This window comes from Falco biarmicus, chromosome 5 (assembly GCF_023638135.1).
Source record: "Falco biarmicus isolate bFalBia1 chromosome 5, bFalBia1.pri, whole genome shotgun sequence".
In the NCBI taxonomy this organism is placed as follows: Eukaryota; Metazoa; Chordata; class Aves; order Falconiformes; family Falconidae; genus Falco; species Falco biarmicus.
The window spans coordinates 5,492,128-5,504,979 of NC_079292.1; the positions used below are offsets into that span (position 1 = coordinate 5,492,128).

A 12,852-nucleotide genomic window follows, 5' to 3' on the forward strand; every position below is an offset into this window, starting at 1 on the left:
TAAGGCATTATACTGTAAGACTTTACTAGTTTTAATTCTTCCAGTATGTCTTATATGAAGACCTCCGCAAAGAAGGCTGACAACTAAGGAACTTGAGCTTAGCAAGTTATTTTGTACAATCCAGTCATGTTTCAAGGCATTCCATACAGCAATTAAAGGGATTTCCCCCTCCTCCCCAGGAGACCTTCCATTTGGATTGTCAACACAATTTTAGATTTTAAAGAGAAAAATGGAGAATTTATTTAATGGTCGGAAAGATTTATAGATAAGCATTCTCTTTCACTGTCATTTAGTTTGCATTGTAGAACATTCATTTAAGAGAGTGTTTTTTAACTTCTGTATTTGCCTTTGATTTCCTATGCAAAAAAAAAAAAAAAAAAAAAAAAAAAAGGTAGCATTGTCTCAAGTGTTCAAGCACCAAACTACAGGCTATTGATTAATCTTGTTCTCGTTCTCAGCAAGTCAGTACAAATAGCTGGAGATTAAGAAGTTCAGTCTCAGACTATGCTGAAAGACCTGTCAAAACAGAGTATGCTTTATGAGAAAGCTTCAGTTCCCCTACACACTATTGCAGCACACTTCCCACAGCACCTGAAATGAAAAGCTGAAAGAACATTCTGCAAAGATAAAAAGAAATAAAAGAGATATCTCAGAACTCTGCAAATAACTATTTTTTAATTCTTAGACATCCTGTCAGACCTATTTTTCAAGTAAGGTGTAGAAACGGTTTTGTTTTCATTCTGCCACAAGCCAGAGACACATTACTCAAGTTACCATTCAGGCATCCAGCTAATCTCAATCAGCTATCAGCAGAAGCAAGTCAGATCACAGATTAAATTTTAAAGACAAAGTAATTATTGCTACCAGAGGCAGAGCACAGTTCAGTTCCCAATAGACCAAGAAAGTAGAAGGAAACAGCTGTTTATTCTTGTAAGACTATGTATAAAATGTTTAATCATATGTATGCCAAACATGGCTTGGCAACGTATCTCTGTGCACACCAGTTCTGTATGTGTATGTATATCCAGGACAAAAAAAAAAATTAGGGACTAGATTTACATTTTGATTGCTTCAATCAGTTTATGATCATGCTGCCACTGAAACAGCCATTCTGGCGTTCAGTCATCTGCCATTTTTTTTCTCCTCATCACCACATCAGTACCAAAAAATACATGGTTGTGGTAGTGAACGAGTTTTCAGTGATGCACTGGGCAAAGCAACCACGCGGTTGCCTGACTGCCGATGCTGAGAAACAAGGGATGCAACAGAAACACACGGCTACAGCGACAGAGACAGCTCTCTGCAGTAGCTGTCAAGCCCTATACTAGCTTAGACTCATACTGTAGGTTATGTTTATTTAATGACTCATTTAATTCACTAACTTAGGTTTTTAAGATTACAGTAAGCAAAGTTTTTCCAGCCTGTAGAATGGTTACTAACAGTGGGGAAAAAACTTTTCTGACAAATAGGGAATATTAAAATGCAACGAATTCAGAGCTTCTCACACACATTTCTCTCTTGCTTGTGGAAGTATGAAAACCAAAGCACATGCAGGCTATCAGCAGGAGTAATCTTCCTGCTTGTAATAACAAGCCCCAAATTACATGAGCTTACGCAATCCACAAGACTCAAATTTATACAGTCCACTCTTCAAAAATTATAAGGAACATACATTATTTTAAGAAAGGAATACCTGAATGCTTATTTTAAACGAAACACACTCAGATCTTGTCACAGATGCAGCAGTTCCTAAGTGACCTTGTAACTTGCCAGAAGAATCCAGGCAATAAAATGCAAGTGCTTTATGGTATTATCAATGCGCAAAAATTAAACAGATATACTACATTTATATGCTATAACAGGGAATTTGGTTTTCTTCACTCATTACGAAACTCATTCTCCCATGAATCAAGAAACACTCCATCTCCTGTAGCTACTAGAATAAGTGAGATGAAAGAGCACCGTTTGCTTCAAGGAATTTGCATTTTATTGGCTCGAAAGATATTACTAATAAGATCAAATAAAAAGAATCCATAGGAGAAGTAACTCATCCTGCTTTGAGGGCTAGTAGCCTGGGTAAGCTTGCAACAAACTTCTATGAGTTACTCACATTTTCCAAAAGCTCATGATTTAGCTATATCAAATGAGCTTTCTCTGCAGTCATGGAGAGAACTTTTATTAGGTCAGGTACTTAACTTCTTACACATACCTCCTCACCAACACCCTTGATTAAGAGCAACCTCCCTCACCACAAAAATCCCAAACAAACTAAAACCTTGAATTAGTGGACGATTCCTTTATATTTTCCCCTCTGTTCTTAAGCTTCATCAAAAAAGCAATGCACTAAGGGGCAGAACTCAACTTTTTTCATTTAAAAAAATAATATTCACAAACAGTGAGTCTGCTATTGATCTTAAATGCAGGGTTCCTGTAATTTCCAATCTTCAGTTTTAGACTTGAATTTACATAGAAAGTTTACTGCTATGTCAATAATGCTATATAATACAACAATTAAAAAAAATAATAATTGCTAACAAACAGCTACAAACTGAAGAAAATAAAAAGGCAAGCCAAAGATCATCAACTTAATACTTTTTCACAGGTTTCTCACTACCCTGAAAACTGTATTCATAAGGGAAAGTTGTCTCAGCAGTAGGATTTTTTTCTTAAACTGCAGCTAAAACTTCCACTGACTACCCACATCAAAGCAAGTTAGAATCTTGTTGCCCATACATAGCAAATTAATGGAAGCAGGAAAAGGTAACTCTTGAAAGACAGCAGAAATTCAGAAAAAGTGACAGAACAAAACTCAGGATAGCTCGAGGAGCAGCATGCTCCATCAGTGTACAAAACGCTGCCATGGAATACAGAATTGTGCATTTCAGACTGTGATCGCATCTTGTAGTTCTGCTGGAACAAAAATAAAGAAACAGAACTTGTATAAAATTATCTAAAGCAATTAAAACTTCGTTATACACAGCTTGATGCAAAACTAAGCATATCCAAATGTAAGGTGAAGTGTTGTATTAAAACCACAGCTGAAGAGCTGAGAAATAGTGAAAATCATTAAATAACTTCAACCACTAAATAAGTGGGAGCATTCAAAAAAACTAATGCACACAGCGCACCAGCACTTAACACAACAATATTTAAGTTCATTTTACCAAGCAAGGACTAACCCAGTCCTGACTTGTGCACTTACCCAGCACCAGTGATGTTAAGTCTTCATTAAAAAATACATATTAGAGAAAAATGTGTATTTTTTAGTAAAACTACATAAATGCACAAAAATAGGTAAAAACATTTTTTTTTGTACACTTCTCCAAGGAAGATTAGACTGGTTTTGGGGGAAGGGAAGAGGATGGAGATGGAACATTCTTAACTAATCTGCTCTCACAGAGCATGTTCTGGGAATAAGAATGCTGGGACTGGTAAAAATCTGCGACCAATTTGTGTCACATATACTACAACATGTACAACTTCATAACTTACGGAAATGGGGCAATATATTGAATGAAGAGCATAGTTTCATATATGTCAAAGACTTCCTCCAACAGTGTTCATTTTTTTTTTTGTTTTAAGGATGGCTGGTGTCTCCAACATGATCCAAAATAATTACTTCAAATGTAATTGTCTTTCTGCGTTCCAAAATGATCAGTTAATTGAATTCCATTCCATGTTGAGGATAACAGAAAATAATTAGGATCCAAAGAGATAAATACCCAGCATGATATTAGTTAATATGAGAACCTGGAAGACAGTGAAAAAGCCATTAAGTCTCTCTGAAAGGAAACAGAGCTTTCAAATAAATAAGCCATCCTTACAGCAGCGTCCAGAGACAGTGAGAATGCTACAAGTGTTCCATGTATTCTAACACTAATGCTCAGCTAAAGTTTCAAAAAGGGCAAAACTAGATTAAAGTTTCACTTAGATTCTGTCCTCCTTCTTGAAAAAGAAAATATATGCAAGTCATTGAAAGCACAGAATACAACCTCCATGTGCATGATATGCATCAAGAACATGGTTCTGAAATGTATCTAGAAATCCCTCCATTAAGAGTAAGAAGGGGGATGACCCTAATTTAAGAGGATTTATATATACAAGTATGCACAGGCAGGATAAAGGAATACCTTAAGGTAATAAATAGTAAGAAGTCACTGTATTCTTAAATATGCAAACCTCAAAAACAGATGTACTGCAGCAACAGGAAGGTATCCACAAAGTTGGTAAAAAGTGAACCTTAGAGCAACCCTATAAATGTCTACTTCCAACACTAGTGGAGTGCGATAAGAATACTAGACATAATCCTTCTTTTCAGAACACACAGATGAGTATCTGAGTACATCAAAGTTTACAGGTTTTAAAACAGTCTTCAGTATGCAGCCAAAATGGGAACCAGTTACTCTCAAAGATGATGAAGTTTGGTGTGAAGAGTCCCCCTGGATATAAAGCTTTTAAAACTTGCTGAAAATTTGGTCATGGCCAAAGACGGCAAAGAAAGCTCAGTGTGAGCCCATGACACGGTACCTACACACTGAACAGCAGCAGCTTTCAGTACCCTAAATAGAAATATTTCACCTTTGTTGGTTTAAGTAACACATAAATGAATACAGTTTGGTGGTTCACTGAATAATCAAAGTTTGATATGTTTCAAAAGAGTGCTTAAGAATTTGAAATATAGAAATAAGAAGTGTCTTTGGCTAATCAGATGAGAGTCTGCTAAAACAGCTGAATCTGAATTGCTCATCAGAAAGGAAAACTAATCAACATTTAATAACTACAGCTTCCAAAATATAAGGATTTTCTGTTGGTCTGTGCACAACACTAGGATCACCGTCTAGGATGATTTGTTCAAGACATTTTAAAATATACAAGTCTGAGGCAACAGTAGCGTAGGAGCTTGAAAACATTCCAGAAAAATCTGAAAGGAAAAAGAAAGCAGAAACGTTTCTCAAAAAAAAAAAAAAGTTTACAACAACTTCTAGACAGTATCATCTGTGTCTCTGGTATAGAAAAGACTGATGACGGTAGTAGTACAGTAGAAAATGCCATTAAAAAGTGCAAGCACAAAACTTGAAGAATTTAAATCTAACTTTACAAACTGAATTCTTTAGTCAGCTCTAGTTTATATGATTTATGACATGTAAAACACACAGATGACTAAGTGCCTGAATCACACATAGGTCAATGGTAACCATTCAAGATACAAGAAATATCATGGCTATAGAAAGTCAATAGTATTTAGGATCATTTACTTTAATTATCATGACAAAGACTACTTATGAGGATCTAAGATCACAATCTCTTTTCCAAACATTTTTTCTGAATTATGCAGCAATGCAAACAGTAAAGATCTTCAGGAAAAAAAAATATTTTCTTACACATTTTCCATTTGAAGATTTCTATTTTCTCACCTAACAAATCTTGATATAAATTAAAAGAAAGAAAAAAAATAAAGCAGTCAAAATTATTTTTCTTCTCAATTTATATTGAAAAAGCACGATAATTACCTATCAATATACTGCATCTAACACCTAGCAATCCTTCAGAGCAGTCCACCACAACTCACAAAGGCAACCTAATCCATTTCCGAAACGGAACTAACTTCTTTTTCTTAAATTACTATGTAAAAGATTTTATACAGAGCTTTTACCAACATTTTTTTTTTTTCCTTTTTTGAAAGTAAATGTTTCCTTGTAATTGTGAGAACATAATTGCTTGGCATAGTATCCAAAGAAAAGGAAACAGACAGATGAACTTTAGAGCTCTCTACATATGCACATCCAGCAATCCTCTGTTAAAAAGGAAATAAGTAATTTGCCAATCATTTGCCTTCTACAGCTATTTAAAAAAATTGTTTATTAATTTGTGCCTCATTCTAGGACAGGGAACAGAAACTGAAGTTGCCATCTGAAAGAAAGATGAAGGCAGGAATGTTTACCAGAGATCTGCCGCTCCTGAGATGACATACAGGACAATGCAGTAAACTGCAAGTTCTTGAATTAGCCTGTTGCTTCATTAAGTTACCAGCTGCATTTGTGGACCTAAGTTTCCAGGCCTTTTGTACCCTGAGAGGTATTTTGCACAAGGAGATGAAAACTTCACGTGATTCAGTATAAAAGATCCAGTGTATGATCTGAATCATCTTACAGACTGTAACATCGCTTTAAAATTTATTCCAGCCTAGTAAAAAATTAATTGCGCTTGCAATCCTAAGACTGCCTTCCTGGCTTCAACAAAAGGAGCCGAAAAGACAAAACAACACGCTTCACTGCTCATGCAGTCAACCTGACAGTGCTTGAAGCATTGTAAAGTGAAGATAATCAAGGGATATTAAACACCAACCCAGCGTTGCTATTTTTAGGCAGCACTGAACACAGAGTTAAAATTAAGGCCACCTTGCCTATTGACACCATTGTATCTAATCAGATGAATCTAGAGTATGTTCCCTGTCCCCTCCTTCAGATCTAAAATACTTTTCAAGAAAAAGATATTTTTATAGAACTCGGTATTACTTAACCATTCTTACCAGCTGATGATTAGTTCTTAACATCTGCTTTCATCTCCACTTTTTTCCAATTACATGTTGTTAGAAAGTAATTTCTGAGTGACAGCTGTATTATTACAGCTTTGGAGGGAGGAGAAAAGGAAAAATAAAGGAAGAAATGAAGGAAAAAAAGGAAAATTAAGTGGGCAGAGAGTTCCCATGTTAGGATAGCATGGTCTGACAGTCCAAGTGAGAGCACAACCAATGAACACTGTTTGGGCACCAACAAAAGCAACTTTGTTTCAAGTATTTTACCTGTTCTTGAGTAATACCTGTTTCTTTGTATGGGATACCTTCTCAACCTGTACACTTCCTCTATGCACACCAAAAAACCTGTGTCTGGGTACTACAAGGGGAAACACTGAAGAGCGCTATCAAGCAAAACCATCCCAAAATACTGGCCTGTGTGTATGACATAGTAAAAGAAAACATACTACCATAATTACTCTTTATGAAAGGAGGACCTCCCTCTATGCATGTAACTACATTATCTGTTCTCATCTAGGGGGAAAAAGTGGAAAGTCAAAAAAACCCAAACGATTCAACCCACGCACAAACTTTTTCTGAGCAACATTCATCTTGCAGTCAATCATGTAGGAACTGTGTCTCCCTCTCTCCGCTCATAGTAGAATAAGCCCCAAGTCACTTCTATTTTTGAGTGTCAGGTTCAGTGCCTGAAGTTACTGTACCTTTAATGGTCCCTACCAACCCAAACTATTCTATGACATTGCAGATAGGTCAAATATAATGGTGATCTGCTCAATTCTGGCACCCGATGTACCTGATACAAGGGACTTCACGATATCTAAGCCTGTGAACTGGAAGACAGAAGGTTATCTATACTCAGCCCCAACACCATGGCAAGTGTGTTCTTAATTTATAAGCACAGTATGGATCTCCAAATTCGTTATTTTTTTTTTTTTTTTTAATATCTTCAATAAATCCCACACTTCTCTGTTTACCATCTGCACCACACAGAAAAATTAGTGTTAAATGCCACTGATGAAGCACATAAGGGACTATGACTTTATTTTTAGAAACCCAAACCTGGGACAAGAAATGAGCTAAATTTTTTTTTTTTTTTTTTGAAAAAAGAAAATACCAGAATACAGTAAAAGGCTCCACAATTCCTACAGCATCAAGAAGAACAGAATGGCATGTAGAAATATTTTTTGTTTATTATTACAGAAGATTCAGTTATACTGATCTCAGAGAACACAGCAATTTTAAGTCAGGTGCTAATAATTAACATCTTAAAAATAACCCAAAAAATAGTACTTTCAAAGAAATTAACATGTTTAAAACCCAAGAAAAACTTCTGAAATATCAATGCATACTATAACTTAACGGATGCATAACTTCACAAGCCTTAAAAAAGAACAAACCCCCCATATACATAGCTGTTCATTAAGTCCCACCGCTCTTGCCTATGTTGCTCAAAATTCCCTCCAATAATATAAATCAAGAAATAAGGAAAGGATTTTTAATGGTGAGGAAGTTAATACTATGGTTCTTTAGATGAAATAAAAGGAACATTTATTCTCTTAAATGTCATTGCAATTGCTGACTGGTATATAATAGTTTCCTTCCCCCCTCCTTCTGTCTTATGCGGTTATTTTATTCCACATTTATTACAACAATCATCTCCTCTTTCTCAAAACTTTTCCAGAAATTAAACTGGCAAAAACTTCAGCAGGGCTGCCAGAATTCCTGTCTAAAGCTTGAGTGGGCCAAATACAAATAAAGAAATTAAGCATTCAGTTGTTTTCAAATGTGTCCCCTTAAACTGGCTTATTTTCTTAGCAAGTGGTCAAAGTTCCTTAGTGGCCTACTATCCAATTAAAAAAAAATAAAATTAAAAAAACACCAAACACACAGAAAAAAGCCCCAACCAAACTTGTAAAAAACCAAGCACAAATCCACTATCATCTCCCCCAATAATTTTCGTACTGTTCTAGTCAAGCTTCATTTTTTCAGCCTCTTTGGTACTTATGGGCTGCTGTGCAGCCTAATTTTATCCTGACAACTCAGCAGTGGATGGAGCTCCCTGTAGTCCCTGTGTCCACACACTGACAAATCTAACATGCCAGAGGGTAATTCCTTTTAGGCCTTCGCAATCTCCAATGCTTTGTTTGTTTGCATGTGCACCATAAAAAGTTTTGGTTTGAAACTTCCTGAAGGCAAACAGTTGAAGTTTTTGGATATCGCTAAGTACTTAGATAACTACACTTCACATCAGATTTTACAGGAAACAACCACTATGCATCTAAAGAAAAAAGAAAACAAAAAGAGTAGTTTTAATTCAAAGTACAATGACTCTAGATCTGTCAGTAGATATAGTCAAGTAGTCAAGTAACTGCATCTTACTCGTGAATATATGTATACGTTATCATTCTTGTCAATGTTAATCAGACGAGTAATCATGACAATTTGTTTTTTCACTAAGCAATCTCTAGTTTAAGTTTGTTATTAACTTAGAGGATGTAAGTTACGTTCTTAGACATGCATGTTTTACTTTCATTTCTTCCATTTAGAGAATTGTTCCTGAATGCTGCATAAAGCTTGATTTTTAATCAAATTGGCTGGTGGTCCAGAGCGCCAAGGATTTATTAGAAATCAAGTACTGAAAGAATTCAAAAAAGAACCTGTGTTCTGTCTTACCCAGATATAATCTCTATACTTATCACACCAAATAAAATTTAAGTAAAAATGGTCATTGCTACAATATTCAATTGTATCAGATACAAGTGGAATTCACATAAAGGTAATTTGCAGACAGTTAAATGCTGTCAAACATTTTGTAGTGATTGGGCAGACACAAAGTCAGCCCAACATTTACTAATAGATTTAATAAGGTACAATTGCATGTTTGTTGTATAATGACAACTGCATGCAAAGTATATATTAAGAAATTATAAATTCCCTCATCCCCCCAAGAAATCCTGCTCTTTTTACTGTGTTAAAAACTAATTCAGTGATCCATGTTATAAATATTTGTTTATATCTGTTTCAGTGCCTTGAGAAAATCTGTGTAGCTAGAAGCAAGAATACCAAGTAAATTACATGTTTCACTTAATTTTTTTATTACTGCTATCTAGCCAAGAAATAATAAAAAGCCAACATGCTGCACTATAATAATCACTATTTGCAATTTTAATTCTATAAATTAAAATGATTGTTTTAAGATAATATATTCTAAGTACTCACATAGTTTCTTACTAACTTAATATTTATGTAGTAGTTTCTAATTAAAATAGAGGGTGTAAACACAGTAACTGCAAATTACTATCCTAAATGTGTGAAACCAAGAACAACATGAAAATTTATTCTGAACCTAATCTAGCATTTTACAATGCTCAGAAGTTATCTTAAAACAATCATTTGTTCCAGGAGTTTATTCTACCTCTACACAACTGATAGAGGCAAAGTTTCAAATGGTCAGTAAAATCTACCTTCTATCCATTAATCAGTTTCATTTTTCTCAGATGTAATAACTGCACCAGCTAATTTCCTGACAAAAAAAAAAAACCAAACCCAAAACCAAAAACCAAAACCCAAAAACTACTCTTTGTAGCAAAAGAGGAAGGTAAGCATACAATGGATATTTTGAAAAGGCCATTGAACTGTTGCAGTTAAGATCTACCATGCCTAAACTTCAAGAATCATCAATCTCTGATGTGACCAAGATTTCCTAAATCAAAACAACCTATCTTCTTTTAGAAGTTGCTAGATACCATATGAAGTAAAACCAAGACACATCAAATATGTATAGGAAATTTTTACACATCTCTCCACTATGTACTTGTCAGTTTCCACATAGCAACTACGGAGAAAGATGTGCTGTGTATCTAAGATGTGCTATATGTGATAATGCTCTAGTAGAAGGCTACAAAATTAAAATTTAAGGTTACATTATGCTCTTGTTTCATATTTTTTTAACGAAGATTGACATATGAAGGGAGGTCTGAGTATTAAAGTGAACTGCTTTCAGTCCTCTCTGAAGGTAAGTCGCTGTGCAATAATTGCCTATTTCTGAAAAAAGCTAGTAGTTCAGTAATTATTTTGTATATGAAAACTAACAACATATAGGACCACCATACTTATAAAATAGTATGCCAATGGATCCTGTATGTGCCTTTCTTGAAACTAACTGGCAAGCACACCAACCTCAAATGTAATTCAAGAGAGCATAAAAGGCAGTCTATGAGTAACAAAACATCAGACAAAGTAGGTGTGGTTTTACTTAACTAGGTTAGCTTTAGCGTGTTCCTTTGAACTTCTTCATATAGGAATACATGTGAGTGACATGAAAGCAGGAAAAATTGAGGAGACTGAGTAAGGTGAAGGACAAAACAATAAAGCATCCTTAAGTAATGGCAAAACCCCCACACTGGTTATAAAAAGATAAGGACGAAAAAAGATGTGACAGTGCAGCTCTTGATCACTTAAAAATTTCAATGCTTTGTATATCAAGCAAAGTCCTTTTAAATGATTTTTTTTCCTGTATCCACTAGAACTGAGAATATATACCATTCACACCAGTCAAAGAAAACTGCAACAGTAATGCATTTTCAACGACAGTGATTGCTCGTTAAGTTGCTAACTCAAAAGAACACATGTAAAAAGCCTGAATCACATACCTTTTCTATCACAGTATGGCTTTGGAGGGAAAAGCTCATGTCTGCTGAATTCTTTTGAATCGTAACGTTTCTTAGCAGCAGCATGAAATTAAAATATTGTGAAAAATAACCAGATAGAAAAAACCCCCAACATATTACTGTATAATCTAATTTATTTTTATCAGAACAGAGACATCTGCATGAATCCACACTAGTTTGCATTATGCGAAAGTAAAACAATTCAACTCTGTTTAAATCCTGAAAAGCATCTGAGGTTTATGCTGGTTTCCTGCTGAATCGTAGTTCAAAATAGCTGCCAACTGCAAATTGCTTAAATTAGTGTGGAGAGACAACTCTGAGAATAACATGAGGAAAAAAATCTCCAACATGACAGCAAAGTATTTAGTTGTAAAGGGAAAAAGAATCACTGGAATAACACTTGATAAGCTGACACATTGGTACGGACCATATAAAACATACTATTAAAGAATAACTAGAACACCTTCAGGTGAATTTAATATGGCTAAAACATTTCAATTCACATACACAGTCTCTTCTTGAACAAAGAAATTAAAGGTTTAAATATAAACACCCCCTAAGTATTAGTTCTATGTAAATTTAATTTTGCGCATATCTTCATTAGCTTCAGGAAGAGGCTACAGAATTTTATTTCTTTTTTTTTTTTTTTTTTAAAAAGGTAATCTTTTAACCTTTTGAATTTTATTCCTGTTACTAGCCTACATATTACATAAAAAAAAAATCCACAAGCCTAGAAATTCTGAAATGGGAAGAGTACTAAAATAAGAAGAAAACATCCATAATTGTTTGGGTTGAGGTTTTTTTGTTTTGAAGATAATCAAAAGCATATATGCTCCACATACGCCTAACTCCACAGACAGAAATGGAACAAAATGACAAGATTTTAAATGTATTCAGAAAACTGGTGGGATTGTCTTTGGTCAAGAATTAAGTCAGTTTTCATATATAATAAAAACATTTTTTCCACAAAAAGAAATAAATTACAAAGTTTAAGATGAAGAATTCAAGGAATCAGTATTAATTCCTGGTGTGATCTAGCACAAAATTATTCAGTGTGCATGTGATAAAATGCAATCTATGTAAGAAATTACCTAGATTAAAGACTGGTATATTGGAATATTTGGAAATGAAAGCTTTTTATGTCACTACTGAAGATTAACTCATTTGTATCATCATACTACCTTCACATGATTCCTACTTCAGAACTAAAGTACCACATCAAATCCATACCTCTTTCCAAGCTGTTAGAAAAAAGAATGGAAACTGGGCTTTCCAAAGAGGCAAAACAGAAAACCCAAACAAGAATCTAAATGAAAAGACACACACACACACACATGTCCCCCAATCTTATACAGACAGCTTTTGAATCACATGTTCATAATAAACGTTCAACTACATTACTGTATCTTTCACTCAAACCCACAAAAATACACATGCTGTTTTCATACCTGCATACGGGTTATCAACATGACAATGAAACAAAAATAATTATTTCAAAGGTGATATTGAAGTCATAGCAATGGCCATGGATTGTTGTTAAGGAAATATACTTAAGTAATTTCTTTTTGCTGCTGTTCTTCCTCAAAGAGGGTTTTATTCAAATGTCTCCAATAAATAGAACTACAGTTCACTAAGAAAAGGTGTAAT

General features: G+C 34.6%; 1 protein-coding gene across 4 annotated transcripts in view; it reads right to left on the minus strand.

The window, feature by feature from the left end:
• The window catches only part of BRD1 (bromodomain containing 1), a 63,815-nt gene that overhangs the window by 15,290 nt on the left and 35,673 nt on the right, over positions 1-12,852 (minus strand). Inside the window, exon 10 of one of the 4 annotated variants that reach the window (XM_056339978.1) lies at positions 3,542-3,750. The exons of the other annotated variants lie outside the window; for them this stretch is intronic. Within the exon in view, the coding sequence (XP_056195953.1) occupies positions 3,734-3,750 (17 nt within the window). The 3' untranslated portion in view covers positions 3,542-3,733. Of the gene's footprint in view, positions 1-3,541; positions 3,751-12,852 lie in introns of those variants that run through there. 4 annotated transcript variants of the gene reach the window in all.